Here is a 19,168-nt window from a genome sequence, read left to right as displayed (position 1 = left end):
ACTAATAAAGATATCTATGATAGACTGGTATTTTTCTCATTATCCTGTCAGACCATTACTGTAGTATGCAAAAAGGTATGGAGATTGTTAATGTTTAAACTGAAAGGGCTGAAACTCCTCAAATCACAGAACAAACTGTAGCTGAACTCCCACAAATAGCACAAAATCAGGTTGAAAAGGATTGGCATGTGTTCCATAACTCATAGTCATTCCATACAGTATGTCAAAAATACAAATATTTCATAATCATACTCAAGATTTCCTTGAGTTGAGGTTAAGAGAGTAATGGTGTGTTAGACTGAGCTCCATGTTCTGCTAGTTATCATTTCTTTAGGTTTAAGATAAGGGTATTTTTCTGGTCAGGGAAAGTAATAGAGGTCTTGCTTCTCAAGTCAACTACATAATTCTTTCACTTTATTTATTTAATTGGGGGCATCTCATCCTTTGGCTAGTACGTACAATACAAACATTATAAAAAGGCCTATGAAAAGTTTCTTGTATTTGAATTATCGTATTTGAATAGGCCTAGTATTTAATCCAATATGTAATCTATGGCAGAATTCAGTTTGAACTTTGAACCAAGATGGATGCATTTGGTATATATGCACACATATTTTTAAAGCTATAAAAGTACTACTTAAATAATTTAGGGGATTACACTATTGCAATAAATATGAGGAAATCAATTAATTTTTATTGGATGTGAAAGGTGTAAGTTCACCTTAAAAACACTATAGCAGTATTGTGCAAGGTATAAGGATTTTTAAAAAATAGTAAAGTACAATATAAAAGGTGAAAACCATAAAATAGTTTCAACATAAAAATTCAACAAACCTTTCACTATTTTATAACTAAACCTTAACCTTGCATTTTAAAATAGTGAGGGTTTTTTAGGTGTTCACTTATTTTAACTTGTGAGATAAACACCCCCTCCAAAGCTCACAAATGGCGCATTTTCTTTAAAAAACACTGACATTTTTATTGGTTATGGCATGTAAGAAATTATCATCTAACTTCTTCATCACAGTGGTTTTACAAACATTGATTATTAATAAAAACAGAGATATGTGTATATAGTACCCTGTGGGGATTGTCTCTAAAAGTTATGAACCAAGAAACTAGCAGCAGAAAGCTGGTGTGTCTTACGTAGGATGGAACTCTCATCATATTTCACACAGACACACTGTGGGGGTTTTGAAAGCTACTGAATTCACAGCTTTGTATGTTTAATATTTATGGATAGATGGGGACCATACTAGGCCTGCACTTTGTACATTCCGTAAATTAATAAGTTGGCAGAAGCACTTGAAGGGAGACACGTTCTAAAGCTCAAAAGTGTGCTTAAGCTTTGTAAATAAAATCTGATCATGCAATGCTTTCTGGACACTGTGGAATGTCTTTGGACTAAAAGCGGATTTGAAGGGAAAACAAAACAAAAGGCTTTGCTGTGCTGTAAAAACATGACAAGCTGTAACTGTCAAGTGAAAAAAAATTTTTAACCACAATAAGAACATATAGCTTATTTCATAAATTCGCTAGTGATCATATTTTTATTTAATTTTATGAAATTGTTTATTTTATATCTGGACATACATTTCATATTTATATTTATACCCAGATGATACCATTTGCTGCTGATTTGTCTTGTGACAAGTCCTGCAACCGATTACTTAAAAAATCACTTGCTGCTTTTTAGTTTTACATACATTAATTCAATTTTTTATTAATTGATTTGTTGTTGTTTTTTTTGCTCTTTATATTCATCATAGTTGAGGATTCTATCATTCATTCCTAGAGTTATAATGTTAAACTTTAAAGAAAAATGCCACACTAAAAAGAAGTTTTGGAAAGTTTCAGTAACAATATTATATGTTTTATCTTGTGTATTCTTCTTATTTATTGTTGTTGTTGTCATCCTGTAAAGCGCTTTGAAAAGCCACCTTTAAAGGCGCTATATAAAATAAAGGAACAAGTAATAGGTTTATTCCATGCTGAAACAACGTTTCGGCCGTGGAGCCTTCTTCAGGTGTGGAGAAGACTCCACGGCCGAAACGTTGTGTTCTCTTTCTTCTTTTTTTCAGCATGGAATAAACCTATTACTTGTTCCTTTGCAGCCTACGCATGCTGACGCAGCTACCCACCTGAACTATATAAAATAAAGTTTATTATTATTATTATTATAGCCATAAAGTGTGGTCCATTAAATTAATTTAACATCTTTTAACACATTTGTATTATTTGTGTATTTATATAGCATGAATAACACTTTCATAAAGACCAAATAGTTTTCTTTAACCACTGTATTACTTGTATCACCTTTCAGCAAAAGACATAGCTGACTTTGGTCATCATGTTACAATAAAGGTATTGCTGCTCTGGAACCAGTTCAGAGAAAAATGACCTGACATGATCCCAGGATCAAAGGAATGTCCAATTCTAACACATTAAAAGAACTAAGTCCTTTTAGTCTTGAATAGAGAAGACTATGAGGGAACCTGATTCAAGTATTCTGAACTCTCAAAGGCACTGAAAAAGTCAAGTGGACATCGACAAAGCCAATCGTCATAATCATCAGAATAAGGGGTCACAAATGGAAACTATGGGGAAGAGCATTTAAACCTGAGAACATGTTCTTACACAAAGGTTTTTGGCCAGTCTGAGACAAGATACACAGTCATATGTGCTAGAAACCATACTGTATGTGCTACATGGGCCAAATGGGGAGAGTTGGATTATCAGAGAGAAGATAAGAGATAGAAGTGACCCCTAATGCCTCAAAGTCACAGGTAACAGGCAAGCCAACTGAACACTGTTGCATGGTTTAATCAGACATACAGTAGTTGGGTAATGACAAAGCTCAAATTCTAACCAGCAATAAGTCGACTGTAGAGAACAACTTGCACTCTGTGGTTGAGCAAGTTATGAACTTCGTGGCAATATCTGCAGGTAGAAACATTATGACAACACCAAAATTATATTAAATAAGATCAATCATTTCATAAAACAAAACCAAAATACTATAAATTACTGTACATACCAAATTAGACTTTTAACTATAAAAAGTCCTTGAAAAATGTATTGGGTGGTTGAGTGTAATATAGGTGCTTATATCTGTGTCTGATTCTGTCCTCTACATACTGTACATCAGATTAAACGTATTTCTAGAGTAGATAATGGCATATATAGTTTGCATAATTTAATGTTTTATTCCCCCATCTATAAATATGTAATGATTTTTTATAGTAATATAACAAGTGTTTAATAGATGCAGATGTCCTGCATTTTGAATACCTGTATTTTCTGGGAAAAAAAAGAAATACTGGATGTGTATTGACATTTAGTTCACGTTATTTAGCATCTGTTCTTGAGTTAATGGTAACTTAATATCTATTAAACCTTTATGAATGAACCTCATATTTAGTCATTCCCATGTTTATTGTTCTAGTTATTCTTGTTCATTTACTCTGTTTTATATACATCATACAAAATTAATTTTTAAGGTTTAATCTCAGACTCCTTATTCAGCAACATTTTTTTTACCAACCATGTTGTTTGAATAACATTTGGAAACTTTGGATAATAAAGATTCATTACTGATCTATAACTGTTGTTCATATCCATTCATTTTCTAATCATTCAGGGTTACAGGGCAGTCAAAGCCTATCCTGGAAAACAATGGACCTGGAAGTCTGGATACACACTGGACAGGACCCAAGTCCACAACAAGGCACGCACAGACACAGACATGCACACACTCACACTAGGGCCAGTTGTCCCAGAATCCAGTTAACCTACCAGTGTGTCTTTGGACTGTGGGAAGAAACTGGAGCACCCAGCAAAAACCCAAGTGAACATGAGGAGAATGTACAAACTCTATGCGGATAGCGTCCCAGGTCTGGAATTGAACCCAGGGCCCCAGCACTGCGAGGCAGTAATGCTAACCACTTCATCAATGTGCCATTATTCTACTGTTAGAATAATTGCTCTAATTTTCTGTTACTGTTATCTTCTGCAGTGGGGATCCAGTTTGCCAACGTGCGGCCGTGAACTTTCAAAGTGGAGCAACAAGCGTCTGTAAAGCCCTCTACAAACACTGTGATGAATGGAGTCACCAAGGAGACAGCCTCCAGGGATGAGAACTCAGCCAAGTGCAATGGCGAGAGGAACTCAAAGTGTGATTTTGTTACTGGCGAAATGCAGGACCTCACTCTGCAGGTTAATCAACAGCTACCCCCACTAACAGAAAGAAAGAATGGTGAGTTCTGACTTCAGTGCTTTTTTGACAACAGTACAGTGGTGTTTTTTTGTTTGTTAATGTAAATGTTAAAATGGTAAAAGATTGTTCCAAGATTTAAATGCAAAAAAGGCTGCTACATTTCCTCTTACAGCAGGAATTATGAATGAGATATTTGAAAATCCTACTGTACCTACAGTTTATGTATGCATATTCAAATATTTTTTAAATCTATATTTCAAAAATTGTAATAACATCAGGGCAGATTACTGCATTATACACAGCATGTAGAGAAGACCTCCAAAATAAAAACCACTACATACAATCCATTACTGGATAGCCCAAATTTCCCTTGTGCTGGAAGACTGGCCTTCTACCATAGCAGAATTTCTGAAGAGGCACTGTGTGGTTTGGAACTGAGAGGTTCTTCAAAGACAAGGTTGAGGAGATGAACTGGACACTCCACATTTAGTTATACAGTACTTGCCCACAGTGCAAAACCTCAGTTTATGATGTTTGGCTCATTTATTAAGTTGGATGTTGGATTGGATTTATTAAATTGGATATTGTTTTCTTAGTTAAAAACAATATACTGCAGGTGTCCGTGTACACCACAAAAAAAAAGTAAACCAGTGTCTGACAACGACAGCTACAGTACTTGCCTTCGGTACTTTAGCAGCATTTGTTTATTACACAATAGTTTTTGTGTTATATCTGAGGACATTTTGAATGTTTATTCATTTCTTTTTTGTTGGACTAACACCTCTTCCCAAAGCTAAATCTCACAAAATTAAACAGCCAATTCAAGACAAAAAGTTTAATGTTTCTAATGTGTACTCAATATACTGTAGATTGTAGTTTAATTCACTATAGGTTATGAACTGCTTGAGACAAGAACAATTTTTGGGTGATCCTTTGTAACCCTAAAAACATTAGAAACCCTCTTTAAGAAAATCACTTCTACTGCCAATGTACATACCAGGTAAATAGGTAAATATGCAATGCAAGGTTTGCCAAGTAGATTTCTAAGCCAGATAAAACAAGATTTTTTGAACATTGTATTAAAACCAGCTGATCATTAATCCATGTTGAAATACCGGTACGCTCTGCTTTTCAACTTCATAGCCTAATCAAACCAGCTTAAATGCAACTGAATCACAAGGTTTGAGATGAAAGAATTTGTGGAATCCAATGATATACACTGTATTTTTAGAATGATGTATCCCCTGACTCACTGGTAAGGGTGAAAAAAGTGCAGCCTTTCCTACTTCACAGTTAGATCAGTTGAATTTTCCATGATGTAAAGTCTGGTGGTAGGGTGAATCTAACTGACAGAAGTGGTAGAAAAAGTTTTGGCATGTCTTCAACCTCAGCCATCCATTTTTTATTCTTTGTAGCAGTCCTGGGTTAAAGGCAAAGTGCTTTTGGGGCTTGTAAAAATGTTTCCCTATACCATTGTTCAAGATGTCATGGTCTTATAGAATCAGAATTCAAACATTAGATAAGTAGAATATATTGTGGATAGAGTGTTGTTTGATGTATAGCAGTAGTTATAGTAATCCCTTTACCATTTTCCTCTTCTAAGTTTTATTTTACTTTTTAAGCCTTATGGCTCTTGAGGTTTAGGATTGATAATAGACACATTTTCACATTTTATAGTATAGATCTGTGTGGCAGTTTTTCCAATAAACCACAAGGGTGTGTGTTATACATTTTTTCCTAATTTTGTTTCTTTATTTATATTATTGCTCATGAAACCATCAAGACAAAATTCGGAATGACCCAGTGACATTCATCAGTCTTCTTCACGAAGCACATTCTTAGGAAACCATTGATAACATTGTATATTGTTTTTTTAAGGACAAGCGTGGGAAATGTTTATGAAACTTCACTCTGTTCTGTGGGACTTTGCCTTAAGCAGTGGCTTGTTGCTTTGTTTTAAGCTACAGTATTTTTTATATTATCTCTAATTGTGTAAAAATAGCTTTTTCAAGTGAAATAAACAAAGGTTTACTGTTAATTTTGTTAACATTTAAAGCTATTCCTAAAGTGAGAAACTAAACTGAGAAATCTCTCAGACACCAAGCACATAAATATTAAACATTTTAATGTGTTAGCCTTTGATATCAGTTAAGAAGGGCTTTTCAAACAACAGTGAATAAACTCCCGCTAATAACACAGTTGCTGTTTAAACAAAAGTAAGACAATGCTTTAAAAAACTGGAAGAAAACATTTTACTTGCCAATTCAAATGTCAAAGGCTTCAAATGCAGTCTCCACATTTTTCACAAGTTATATTTCAACACAGACTTTTGGAGTTGCAGACAAGGCTATTCTAAGAAATAGAAGAAGACTTGCTACCCATAAGTGTTCCTAGAGAGGTCAAGAAGAGATTGTTTTCATGACATGACAAATTTGTATCAATAAGAATTAAATGACTAGTGTCTATATTTTCCTACTATTTGCATTCTTACTAAATACAACATAAAATAATGTGTGTAATATATTATTTTAATATGTCATATCATAACTATGTTGCTAGCGATCCATAGCAAACCCTATGCATCTGCTGCTGCAGTTAAAATAGCTCTCTAACACAAATGTTATGTGGATAAATTTTCACGTGATCTGTTTCCCATATTTGCACTCTCAAGCCAGCCTGTCTACTGTATGTCTGTAGCTTTCGCTTTTATTATCTAGGAACTGGGAAGTAAATTAAAACTAAAAAAAATGTTTTTGAACTCAGCAAATACTTCCTCTTCTTCATGTCTCAGAACCTTGACATATTTTTGAGGATACGGCTACTTATTACTATGAAAAACTACTTTAGAAATAGCAAAAAATACTATCATATAGCAAATTATAAGACTAGAGAAAGAGAAATGATATACTTGTAAATTATAGGAAAATATATAGTATACAAACTACATTCATAGAGTTTAAACTTATTTATCTTTTGTTTCTATTTTTTTAAAAAACCTCAACACTAAGGGGAAAGTATCATTGTTAAAAATAATATGAGTAGGTACAGTAGCATGGGATCTTTCTCCCACACATCTCAGTATTTCAGTTCTGAACTAGAGACTCCCCATATTTCAGTCTTGGACTTCAGCCATAAAACGGTAATGGGCATTACTATTTTGATGTGCACTAATCTACACAAAAGAAGGACAAACCCCATTTCCCACCAGTAACTGGATCTAGATTACTAGTCATTTTAGGTGACTGAAGACAAAATATCAATAAAGACACTTTCTACAAAATGGAGTTTAAAACAAATGTTTGGGAAGAAGTCAAACCCTAATCTCTCCCACTTCTGCCTACCAACTTATAAATATCTCACTTTTTGCTTGCGTTTCATGTTCACATCCCTCTCTGCACTCCATCTTTGCCCCTTCTTCTACTCCCTACCTTATCCTTCATTAAAGGGAGAGGATTCTAATAGCCCTGTGTGAGCCACAGGAGAATTACCACAATAAAATAAGATAAGATCACTTTATTGGCCATATACAATTTCTAAAGGCTCACTCTACTCTACCTTCAACTGCATTATTAAGGTTTCTCTATATTTTCTGAATTTAGGATCAAACTTCCCAGTTCTTCTGTATCGAATTTGACTTTCTTTCCAATAACTAAGTTTCTACGGTTAAATTCTGGAGCTTACTTTATGTAGTTCATTTCCTCTAGCAAAATTGTAAACTTTATATTTCTGTAAAATTAACAACGACTAACATTTGTATTAATTACTTGTTATATTCAAATGCTAAAAAAGGAATTTTATAATTTAAACAAATATGTACAATCATTATTTTTAATTAGAAAATCTAAACAACTGTTGAAACTTCTCTACTACATGAAACATTTCTTTGGCAGACAAAGATTATGGATGAAACAACAACAAGATGACATCAAAGCTGAAAGGGGAAAAAATCTCAAATTCAGCTGTTTGGATAATACCTCAGAAAATGTCAGATTTTGGCACACCTGTTACATTTGTGCAAATGCAGACTAACACTCATTGTTAGACCATCAATCAGCAATTTTCTAAATCAATATATGAAGTACTGTAGCTACAGAAGCTGACACACTTGTGACAGGTCAATCTGACTCTGTGACTCTATTTTGAAACACTCTGAAAATACAGTCACCACCTCTAAACAGAGAACAACATTAGACAAAAAATGCCTGAAATTTAAAATGTCCACTCTTACTGGCTTCAGCAGAAAATTGTTTGATTAATTGCATCTTAAATAAAAAAAAGTTAAATTTCAAGTGCATAAATAGTCAACAATGTAAAATACATACTTATAAACACAGGAGTTCGGAATTGTGTGGTCACTTGGAGAATTTTACCAAAATGTAATGAAGAGTCAGAAGAATGTTTATGTAAATAAATAATTCTGGACTTTATTGAAAGAAAATGAAAAAGAGCTCTATTCATAAAATAGAGCTAGTATTTGTTCTCAGTCTTTAACTAGTGAGGATTTATCTGCATTTCAAATAAAGTTCTAAAATGTCTTAGTATTAATGTCCTTCAGGTTCTGAAACTTTTTTTCTAAGTGGACGGAGATTTACACATTTTCAAAGTCTTAATATGCATAGCACAAAAATGTGAAACTTCCTTGCCTTAGTTTTGCCTAGTGCTAAAACCCATTCGTTTTTTTCTATCTTGTATTATTCCATGTCCACATGTAACCAATGTCACCAGGGTGACAAAAGTAGCTGTGGCGCACTGGGATTTGATAAAACAATAACAGGAGGGAGGAGGGGAAACGTAAGATTGGAGGGTGCCTCAAGCACAGACACCAGAATAGACAGAACAGCAAATAGTGTTCTTTGTTAACAGGTTTACTGGACTACTCAGACAACGTGATTAATATAAAGTAACAATAACTAATGCTTTTTCTAAAAGGAACAGAAACAAGGATGCTAATTAGAGGAGGCCATTCACCCCATCTAAGTCGTTTAGTTTCATGGATCTCATAAAGCCCTTGTTGAAGATTACAACATGATATCAAGAACATGATATAGTTACTTGTTTGGGAGTTCCACAAAAATCTGTGTAATTAAATTCTAACTGCCTTCAGTTTTAAATGTACATCACACTGGTTTCCTGTTTTGCACATGTTTAATGTTCATGTTTAATGATGCTGAACTGTGTTGACTTTGTTCATCATTTACATACATATCCCTTATTTTATTATATAAAACTGCATAATTAGTCAGCCCATCTACAGTAGATTGTGAGAAAAAATTAAGTTAATCTTTGCTCATTTTAAGCACTGTACTTACCTAATGAAATCATTAAGTCTTCAGGATCAAACTGGATTAAGGAAACAGTAACAAAAGTACATGGTAAAATCTTTGAGAGGCCTTCATTGAACTTGAAATGTTGATGGCAATGATGAAAACATGTACTGTATACAGTAAGTGTGCCTGTATGCTCACGTAATTGTGTTAAATCTGTGATTCACTGCAGTTACAACCTCACTGCATGAAGGCATCATCAGATTCTGTTTACATATAAAATCCATATGTATTTTAGAAAAATGAAAAAGCAGTGAAAATGTAAACTTTCAATTATTTTTGCAATCTGTGTAAGGCAGTCAACCGTTAATAAAAGAGTCTTTCCTAAAGGAACATTTGAAATCAATGAAATCAATTTGAAAACATTTTGTATGGATATTTTTTGTCCGTGGGCAAGTTCATAGAGACATTTTTCCAAGTTCTAAGAAGTAGAACATTAGCACCTGCATAAAAAAAACTGAAATTGTACTGTTGCAATATGGGTCCAGTAAGATATTTCCTGAAGGTGCTTTTAAGTGAATTCCAGCCTGATTTTGTGGTGAATGAGACTTAGAGATTACATCCATCTGGATGCAATTGTGCCCTGTTTTCAGGACTCAGGAAAATAGCCAGAGAAAGTATTCTTAGGTTACCAGCACTTTCAATATAGCAGATATGAATGCTGCAAGCATGACCATATCATAATAGCTTGGCTTTTATATAGAATCTCAACATGTATAAAAAACACCCTCAAGGCATTTACTGTATATGATTTCTCTCTATGATGTATGGTATAAACTCCCATTATATTAAAAACAGATTATATTGAGAAACTGTATGTGTTTATCATCTCTTCTGAAAGATACAGAGAAATCTTAACAGTACATTTAGTGAAATGAAAAAAATATAATAGAGAAAACTGTTTTGAAAACTGTTATTATGCACAAATCAATTTTTAAAAATCCTCCATTGCAGAGCAATTCTTTCCATACTGATATAAAACTTAATCCATTTACCTGTATGTTACAAATGAGATTTAATATTTTTTATGGCAATACAAAGAATATAGATGGAATATAAAAACTGTAATAACATTGAGTTATAATATTAGAATGTATTACAGCATTATACAATAACTGAATGTTTTGGGTCATTCTTTGGAAATTGAGTACAGTACATAACAGCCCTGTCTTTGCATTTAAATTTTGCATTAAAGATCATCTACAAGACACAATTGGTTAATTCATTTATACAGTATGAGCAGAATTTACCAAAAAAGTATTTACACCATTAATTTCTCATCACCTACCATTATCAGCATACAAAGAGTAAAAATCCACTATTAAGAGAAGTGAAATGATAATAGACTTTGTAAAACAGGGAGTTTTAAGTCAAATGATACAGTATATACTGTAAGCCTCATCCGAAAACATCAGTAAAAGGAGTTCAACTCTTTCAGTAACAACCTGGCAGGTGAAAAATGTAGGAATTTTCGAGATGGAAAAATTAAAAACAGAAATCTCTACCTTTGCACACAAGGCCTTGTAATTGATATCACATTTGGTAATATCACAGTAAAACCATTGAGAAATATAGCACAGTCTGATCTCAGCCATATAAATAAAACATCATTACTTTTGTTGCAAAAATGTTATGCACATATGGCAAGTGTTCATTTCACTGGAAATTGATGTTTAATTTTGTTGTAAGCTTTGAAAAATTTATACCTTAAGCCAAGAATTGTTCACCTAATAGGAATGTACAGTTGAAAGTAGTTTGGAACTATAAATGAGCATGATGTTGCTATACTATATAGTGATGGCAGAGTTAGGGTTCTCTAATATAACATAACTAGCTAAGCTAATTTCTGAATGATGACAGTGTTCCATAGAACTTAGGTGTGAAATATGCTGTATATGTTTGTTAGATGATAACACAAGGTAACATTTTCACCAGCAATAACTAAGTAGATAAAATATTAAATTAACTGCTGATATTAAAATACATGTACAGGGTTTTTTTTTACTTAATAAACATGAAGACTAGAATAGGCATAAACTCTATAAAAATAATTCTATGTAGACCTTCTGCTCCCTTTCTGTCAGATTTCCAATCCAGTACTTGCAGCCAGAAAATTATCCAGGTAAAAAAAAAATCTTCACATTAGCTAAATGGAAAGAGGCTAAACATACCATTAGGTCACATAAAATGTGAGGCATAAATGCTACTCCTACACTTGGCAGCCTCTATGAATCCCCTGTGGAAGGTGATTAGTGGCACATAATAAGGAGTGAACTACAGATCTTTGAAAGGTTAGTAATTCAGACCCAACTTCGATGTATTTTGGGAAGTTTAGGGACTTAAATCACTTACATATTTGTTGAGACAAATTTGTTGAGACAAAAGCGTAAATATTTTACGCTTAGCGTTTTTTTATATATTGGGAGAACAGTCAAGTACATTCTGAAGAACTAATTTTCATGACTGACTGATAAATCCAAAGATAAGTGAATATACAGTACTGTACATACATTCAACTGTGCCTTTTTATCCTCTAAATTGATTTGGAAAATTTTAATTGTAAGTCAGGTGCAGAGGTTGAGGTACCAGGAGATGGCACCAGTGCTATCTACTTGAAAAAAAGCTGTGACACAGTATTTCATTCACTAGAAGCAAGTTGTGAAAGAGAATAAATATGTATAGTGTGTGAGTTGGTATGTGTGAAGGGATGTGGTACAGAAAGATTAATGCCTCTTAGAGACTAATATAGTTTTACCCATTTTACTATTGTAAATGAACATGTTCTTTGTGTTATGTGTCAAAATAATGACAAAGCACAGAAATTACATACATATATAATGAAAACAACATTAGGTATACTATAAATTCAACGAACTAATAGCCTAATTAATGAGAATGCTCCACTGAAATATAAGGCCTAGATATAAAAAATAATATTTTGAAAAAGTAAGATCTCCAGCAAAGACCAGTTTTTCCATTTTCACTGGTTAGTACACAGGTTGACAAGGGCTGTCAGATATGAACTTTTTTTTCCTAAAAGTTTCCTAGTGTGAAAGAAAAGGGTCATTTCATTCCAGTAATTTATTTATAGACATTAAACAATGCATATTAAACAAAGTTAAAAAATTAGCAAAACATTGAGCCACATTGACTGGAAAACATCCTACCAAGTTATACAAAAACAAAGTCATGTAGTATACACAGTTTAAGAAAGATAATTGTTTTTCAAAAATATATTGCTAAAACTCTGGACTTTATTTCAGAAAAGATTAATGGACAATATCTCTTTCTAGATGTTGAATTGTGGATTCAAGAGATTTAGGCCAGGCAGTTTGTAAAAGGCAAATTCTCTCTTTTCAAATAAAACCAGTCTTGACCAACTAAGAATCAGTGGAGTAAAAAAAATATATTCATATATTCATATTCAGAGTCATTCTGGGGATTGGTAGTATAATTAAATGACTTTAAGTAATATTAAGCAAATAAATACCAGTGTCAGAAATATGACAGAATTCATATTCTTTCATAACTTTCAACCAAAAGGTATTTTGGGGGGAAAATGTAATTTTAAATATTATATATATATATATGTTTATGATATATTTATGCAATAAATGTTGCACCCTATTTATATGTATTCTGAAGAACATATAATTTATTTTTTAATGTTTTTTAGAAGATATTCAACAATTGTTCAACTAAAGCCTACTTTATGTTATTTAAATAAATACTGTTCTCAATGTTTTATTTCAAGGTGAATACTTAAATAAAAGGCCTTACTCAAAATAAAATGACCTCTTCACTATACTGTAAAATACAACTATTACAATATGACCAGAAGAATATCATATTTGAAATAAACAAGTACAAACTGTTACATACTCACACATTTGTACTACTATAACATTGCTATAGGATAGTATTTATAGAAACTTCAGAAAGGGTTACAGAATTCAGTTTCATTCTCTTACTTTGCTGCATATACAGTAGAATCCTTAAGGCAACCATTGTTTTGAAATGTTTATTAACATGTTAAATCAAATATCCTTATAAAGCTAGCATAAGGTTTCCTTTATTTATAAATGTTATTTAGTAAACCTGTTTGGTTTTATAGCAACTGTGATTAAATAATTAATATCCATAGTGATGAAAGAAAACTTTAAAATGCTTAAGGTCTTTGGTTAGAAAAAAATCTAAAATGGGTAATTATGCTGAATATTTGACAGACTTCTTAATAAAATGCTGCACATACAGGGTAATACTCAACAGTTTTCTCTGTAATTTACAGGAAAATGTTCAAAGGATTTAATTTGTGGATATGAAACAACAACAGCATATGTAACCAATTAGCCCTAAAAAACACTATTTTATAATTAATAACAACTCCTCCCCATATGAGTTAATTTAACAATGTGCAGCAGTTCTGAAAAATATCCAAATACAAAAGAACCAAAAACATATTCTAAACAAAATAATTGTTGTTCCAAATAATAAATAGTATTTATTATTTAATACAAGTAATAATAGTATTCTGATATACATATAGATTTTTAAATATAATTCATTTTAAAAACAACACAGCAGTTTTTCTTATGAAAAGCTTTTAATCTAGATATGTCATAGGAAAATGGACAAGGATGTACAGTATGATTTGACAATTTGGAGTATTGTTTCATGACAGAACACAACTATAACCGCGTAACATAGGAATGAACAAGGCAAAGCTATCAAACTCTTGTGAAGACAGTGAAGGAAATTAATGGATTATAATGTGCTATGTGTATAAAGAAATATAATATCCAAAATGAATACAAGTGTGCTTGATGAGTTCTTTGACAACACACTATGTTCTGAAGAGTAAAAATAATTTACAATACAGGAAACAATATTCCTTTGGGGAGTCAAATTAATGAAAATATTATAATTTCATGGCTGGGTTTTCATTAGGTTTATGAAAAACATCTTTTAAATATACAACCACCTGAGATAGTCTTTTCTACAGAGATAACTAAGACATATTTCATAATAAAGTACCTTGAAAGTTCGTCAAATTTGAGTTATATACATTAGGATCAGTATACTGTGATGGAACTCCTTAAATGTTTTATAATGTTTTTAATATTTATAATATGTCTGCACAACAGCAATTTATCAAAGAATTTATCAACTGCGCCAGTGTACACTGTATTTTTTGTACAGTCCCCAGATTAATGGCAAGGCGTAGTTTTTTATAATGAGTTCCTGTTTTGAAGATTACAGAAGCACTTTTTAGATTTTGCTTTTGCTCTCAGAATATTTCCAAATGATATGTGTACTTTAATGCAGATGGTAAGGGTCACTCAGAACTCACCAGTTCAGTCTATGACACACATCATGCCCAGTTCTGATCTGTCATTAGATGTTAGCCCCAACTCAAGTTGTTGCTCCATGAGTTGATTTAAATCAGCACTGACTAAAAATTGAGATTTTGCAGTTGGTTTTAGGTTAAATGGAGATTGAGAAACTTTCCTGTAATCGATATTCAAAATGTCTGCCAGTCTACTTCTTGCATGCTTGTATCTGTAAAATTGTCAGCTACAGTATACCAACTACTGATCTCTTATTTAGGGATACCTGGGATAATCATATTACCTATACCACACACAATTTTTAAACATTTTCATCAGATTATTGTTTACAAATGATAAAATTGACTTTATATAATCCAACATTAATCTTAAATCATGGGTTTTATTCAGAAGGGCAGGTTTGTTTGATTAGAAATAATTTCTACCACCATACTCTAATTTATACACACATTCAGATTAACATATACTCATTATTATGCAAATAATACCATAAGATACTAGCTGTGAATTTATCACTGAGCATCCCAATAAGGAAACGTTTTAAATAAAACTGAAAGACCAAGTACGCAGTGGTCACAAACTATGTAAACCATGTAAATGTGTGCAGTGTACAGAACTATACCTTTGTTTAAGTTTAAACAACTACTGTACAAACCACTCACATCTACAAGTACAATAATCAAGTATACTACTATATATTAGTCCTTAGGAGGTTAATATATTATATGTGTTCACCAATCAATGCATAGAAAATAGCTAACCTCTGAAATGCATCAAAATCACACAGTAGAGAGAAAGCCATGTACAGTGCACCATACCAACATAAAAAACAGATGAGTAACAACCTAATGTGAAGTCAATTATGCATTTTGTAGGTGTACTCAATCCCTTTTGAATGGAAGTCGACAGGTCATTAGTTAGGGGGATGAAGAGAAATAGGACTGCATGCAAAGTGAAATCATTACAGTAACATCTAGGCTTGCATTTCTAGCTATTTCATGTGTTTCATATGAAGAAGAATTCATTTCAGATTTTACAAGTGCACAAGTATACCACTTACAAAAAAAGAAAAATTTTGAACCACATGTTAATTTCAATTGGAAGCATATGTCACTGATTAAAGGCATGCGGCTGATGACAGGAACATATTGAGCACAGGCCACAGTGCAGAAGTAGTAGGGGCTAAATAAAGATAATAGTTTTAATGAAAACTGTTTCTTAACTATTTGCATTTCCCTGTTATGCCATTTTATAAGTACATGTGATATCAGGAACTCATACTCTTCAGTATATCAAGTCTTTATTTGAGCTAGAGAGCTATGATAAAGCTCTCTATCTGACCTAAAGACAACCTCATTATTGATAAAATCACAAAAGAGAAGATTTAATCTGTCAATCAATAAAATGATTCTTAAATGGCAATCTTATTACTTGTCCTTACACAGGGTTATATTAGTTAAAAAGAAAAGAGGCATTAACATAGTAAATCTGTGTAAAATAGTGCTTTATATTATACAAAACAGCCCTGTTCTTACAAAAAACAATAATTATTTTATATGCTGCTTCTTATTCAAAAGGTGTAGTTTAAAAAATAACAATGAGATCACTTAATAATATCTGATTCATTATATACTGTACCCACCTACAATTTGCTTCAGTCTAGTTTTTATATTATTCTGAAAACAGGACTTACTGTTGTTTTTGTTGCTTGAGAAGTTTAAAACTTGTTTTGTTTGTTCCTTTAAAGATGAAATAGCAAGATAACAACAATACAGCTTTATAAAGAACATCACTATATTTTCGTAACATTAATTAACATTTGTAACATTTATGTACACCTCAACTTCCCTTCAGAATCTATCTGAAGTCTTATCTATCTATTTTCATTGGTCACTTCCTGAGAAGTGTTTAAACTCAAGAATCCTCCTACAGTAAGTGATATCTTGAAACCACAAGCACCATGAAGTATTTAACATAACATCATCATCAGTTTATTAACCCTTTACAATTTCTTGCATTAGGAATTATCTTTTCATATACCCCAGCTTGCTCTCCATGAGACACACAGACAGGGAGAGAGCCTGGGGTCAGAGCGCAGGGTGTGCCATTGTACAGCGCCCCTGGAGCAGTTGGGGTTAAGCGCCTTGCTCAGGAGCCCAACAGAGTAGGATTCCTCTGCCGGCTGCGGGATTTGAACCAGCAACCTTCTAGCCACAGACACAGATCCTTAGCCACAGAGCCACCACTCCACCAATATTGTTAATGTATAAAGAGTAAAATAAAGGCATGTTACAGTACATGAAAACCTTTGTTGAAACATGCTAATATTTAATTTTTTTGTCTTCAAACCCTACTGCTTAATCCCTTACTAATTAAAAGCTACTGATACAAGGTTATGTAAGGAAAAGGTGTCAATGCCATTTTCTTCTTTATAATATTAAAATGCAGAAAATGTTCTTATGTTCTTTATCTGAAGAGGCAAAGTTTGATTAAAGCACTACAGTTGTAAGAGATACAATTGGAGTTGGAAAAAAAGATTACCCTGATATATTGTTTTGCAATATTGGGTCTTTTTCTATAAAATATAACATTAAATTGCTTAGGATGTTAGGACACTGTGTGAAGAATGCACTCTTGCAGAGGATGTATACCAATGAATAAAAAGTATAATTATTAATGTCAATGGTAAACTTTTAAGATTCATATCAGAAAGAAAACTGTATGTATAGGACAACAAGACATTAAAACTTTTTTTAGTCTTCTTTAAAAATGGAAAGTGTCTATTTTGTATTTGCCAACATTGAATCCCTGGTCTGTATCAGTTATTGTATTCTTAAGGATAATAATCAATCAATCATTTACCCTTGAACTTCAGCATTATATAAACCAAGAAAGCTCTGCATTTTAAGTATCTCTATTAGAAATTAAAATATTTCCATGTGTTTCAACAACCCCAGGGGGGGAGTTATGTTGTAATGACTTCCTGAATTGATAGGATTTAAGACAGTCATTCCTTTTCCTGACAGCCAACATTTCCCATTACAGATCTAGGCAAGATAGACTACGGTTTTGCTCGTTTTCCATATTTTTTTCTTTTTACTACTGTAATATTCTTTGAATGACTAATACAGGAAATATATCCAAGGAGGTATTAAAATTAGAAACCTACTCTTAGGAAAAAAGGAATTATTATAGTGTCTTTGAAGCAGCTTACAACAGAACAGAGGCCATCATATGCAAATTGTAAGTAAGCATATTATATTATTATTTATCTGTTTGTACAACATGGAAAGCAACTGTTTTCACAGAGGTAGCCACTGTTGCAAGTGTATTCTATAGAGTTTGGAACTGTTTCCCATGGAATGATAAGAAACAAGAATACAATTAACAATACTCAATAACAGCAGCTTCTTGTCAATATGTGATATTCTTGGGAATTCGAGCCTTTATGATATATCAGGTCTGGTGTCGCAGTATTATGAGCATTATTATTTTTTAACGCAAATAATTGCAAACTGATTCCACAAAAACTGGTCCAGTTTCTGGCGTCCCATTACTAAGACCTCATTTTTTAAAATTGGCTACAATTGTTGTCACCACATGAAGACAAGATACAGTATAGCTGCTCTGTAATTAGTCCAAAGAGCAACAAGGTACATTGTAGGACTTAAGGGGGTGTCTTACACTAACAGACTAACATAACAGAATGTAGTATGAAACAAAGAGGATTAATGGGACCATGGTATTCATGAAATCTAAATTCTCTAAGGCACTGACAAACTCAACCCCATTGCCATCATCAGAATCAACAGTAACACATAAACTAGAGTACACTTCATCTTTAACTCTAGGTGCTCGCAAGAGTGTTGCAATAATAAGAGGTAAATTATTTCTCATTTTTGTCTATGTTTATGATCTAGTTTCAACCTCTTTTATTAGCTTTAGATTGAAGACTAATAAGCTTAAACCTTTAATGGTTAGAAATTTATATATATTTCAATTTTATAGCATGTGATATACTTTACATATTTTTTCACCTTCTCTTTCATTCTAAATGTCCATTTTAATCATACTAAGGATTTATTGAAGCAGATACCTACAGTATGAAAACAGCTTAGTTTGATTATTTTGACACATCATTTATATCTATATGGATAATGTATATCTAGTGGAAAATGAAAAACAAAATGTTAGGATATATACAGTAGTTAAAGGTAGCATTTAAATCAAAGGTGTGTAATTTAGAAATGGTGTTGTTTTTTTCTTAATGTAAAGTTTTT

General features: G+C 32.5%; 1 protein-coding gene across 2 annotated transcripts in view; it reads left to right on the top strand.

Moving 5' to 3' along the window:
• The window catches only part of myocd (myocardin), a 159,845-nt gene that overhangs the window by 87,449 nt on the left and 53,228 nt on the right, over window positions 1-19,168 (top strand). For both annotated transcript variants that reach the window (XM_088926585.1, XM_088926582.1), the window contains exon 2: window positions 4,016-4,255. In XM_088926585.1, coding sequence (XP_088782711.1) covers window positions 4,099-4,255 — 157 coding nt within the window. In that variant the 5' untranslated portion in view covers window positions 4,016-4,098. The remainder of the gene's footprint in view (window positions 1-4,015; window positions 4,256-19,168) is intronic.

Source organism: Atractosteus spatula, chromosome 11 (assembly GCF_055471065.1).
Source record: "Atractosteus spatula isolate fAtrSpa1 chromosome 11, fAtrSpa1.hap1, whole genome shotgun sequence".
NCBI classification, from domain to species: Eukaryota; Metazoa; Chordata; class Actinopteri; order Semionotiformes; family Lepisosteidae; genus Atractosteus; species Atractosteus spatula.
The sequence above is the reverse complement of the archived record's forward strand: the minus strand, read 5'-3'. Positions and strand labels throughout refer to the sequence as shown.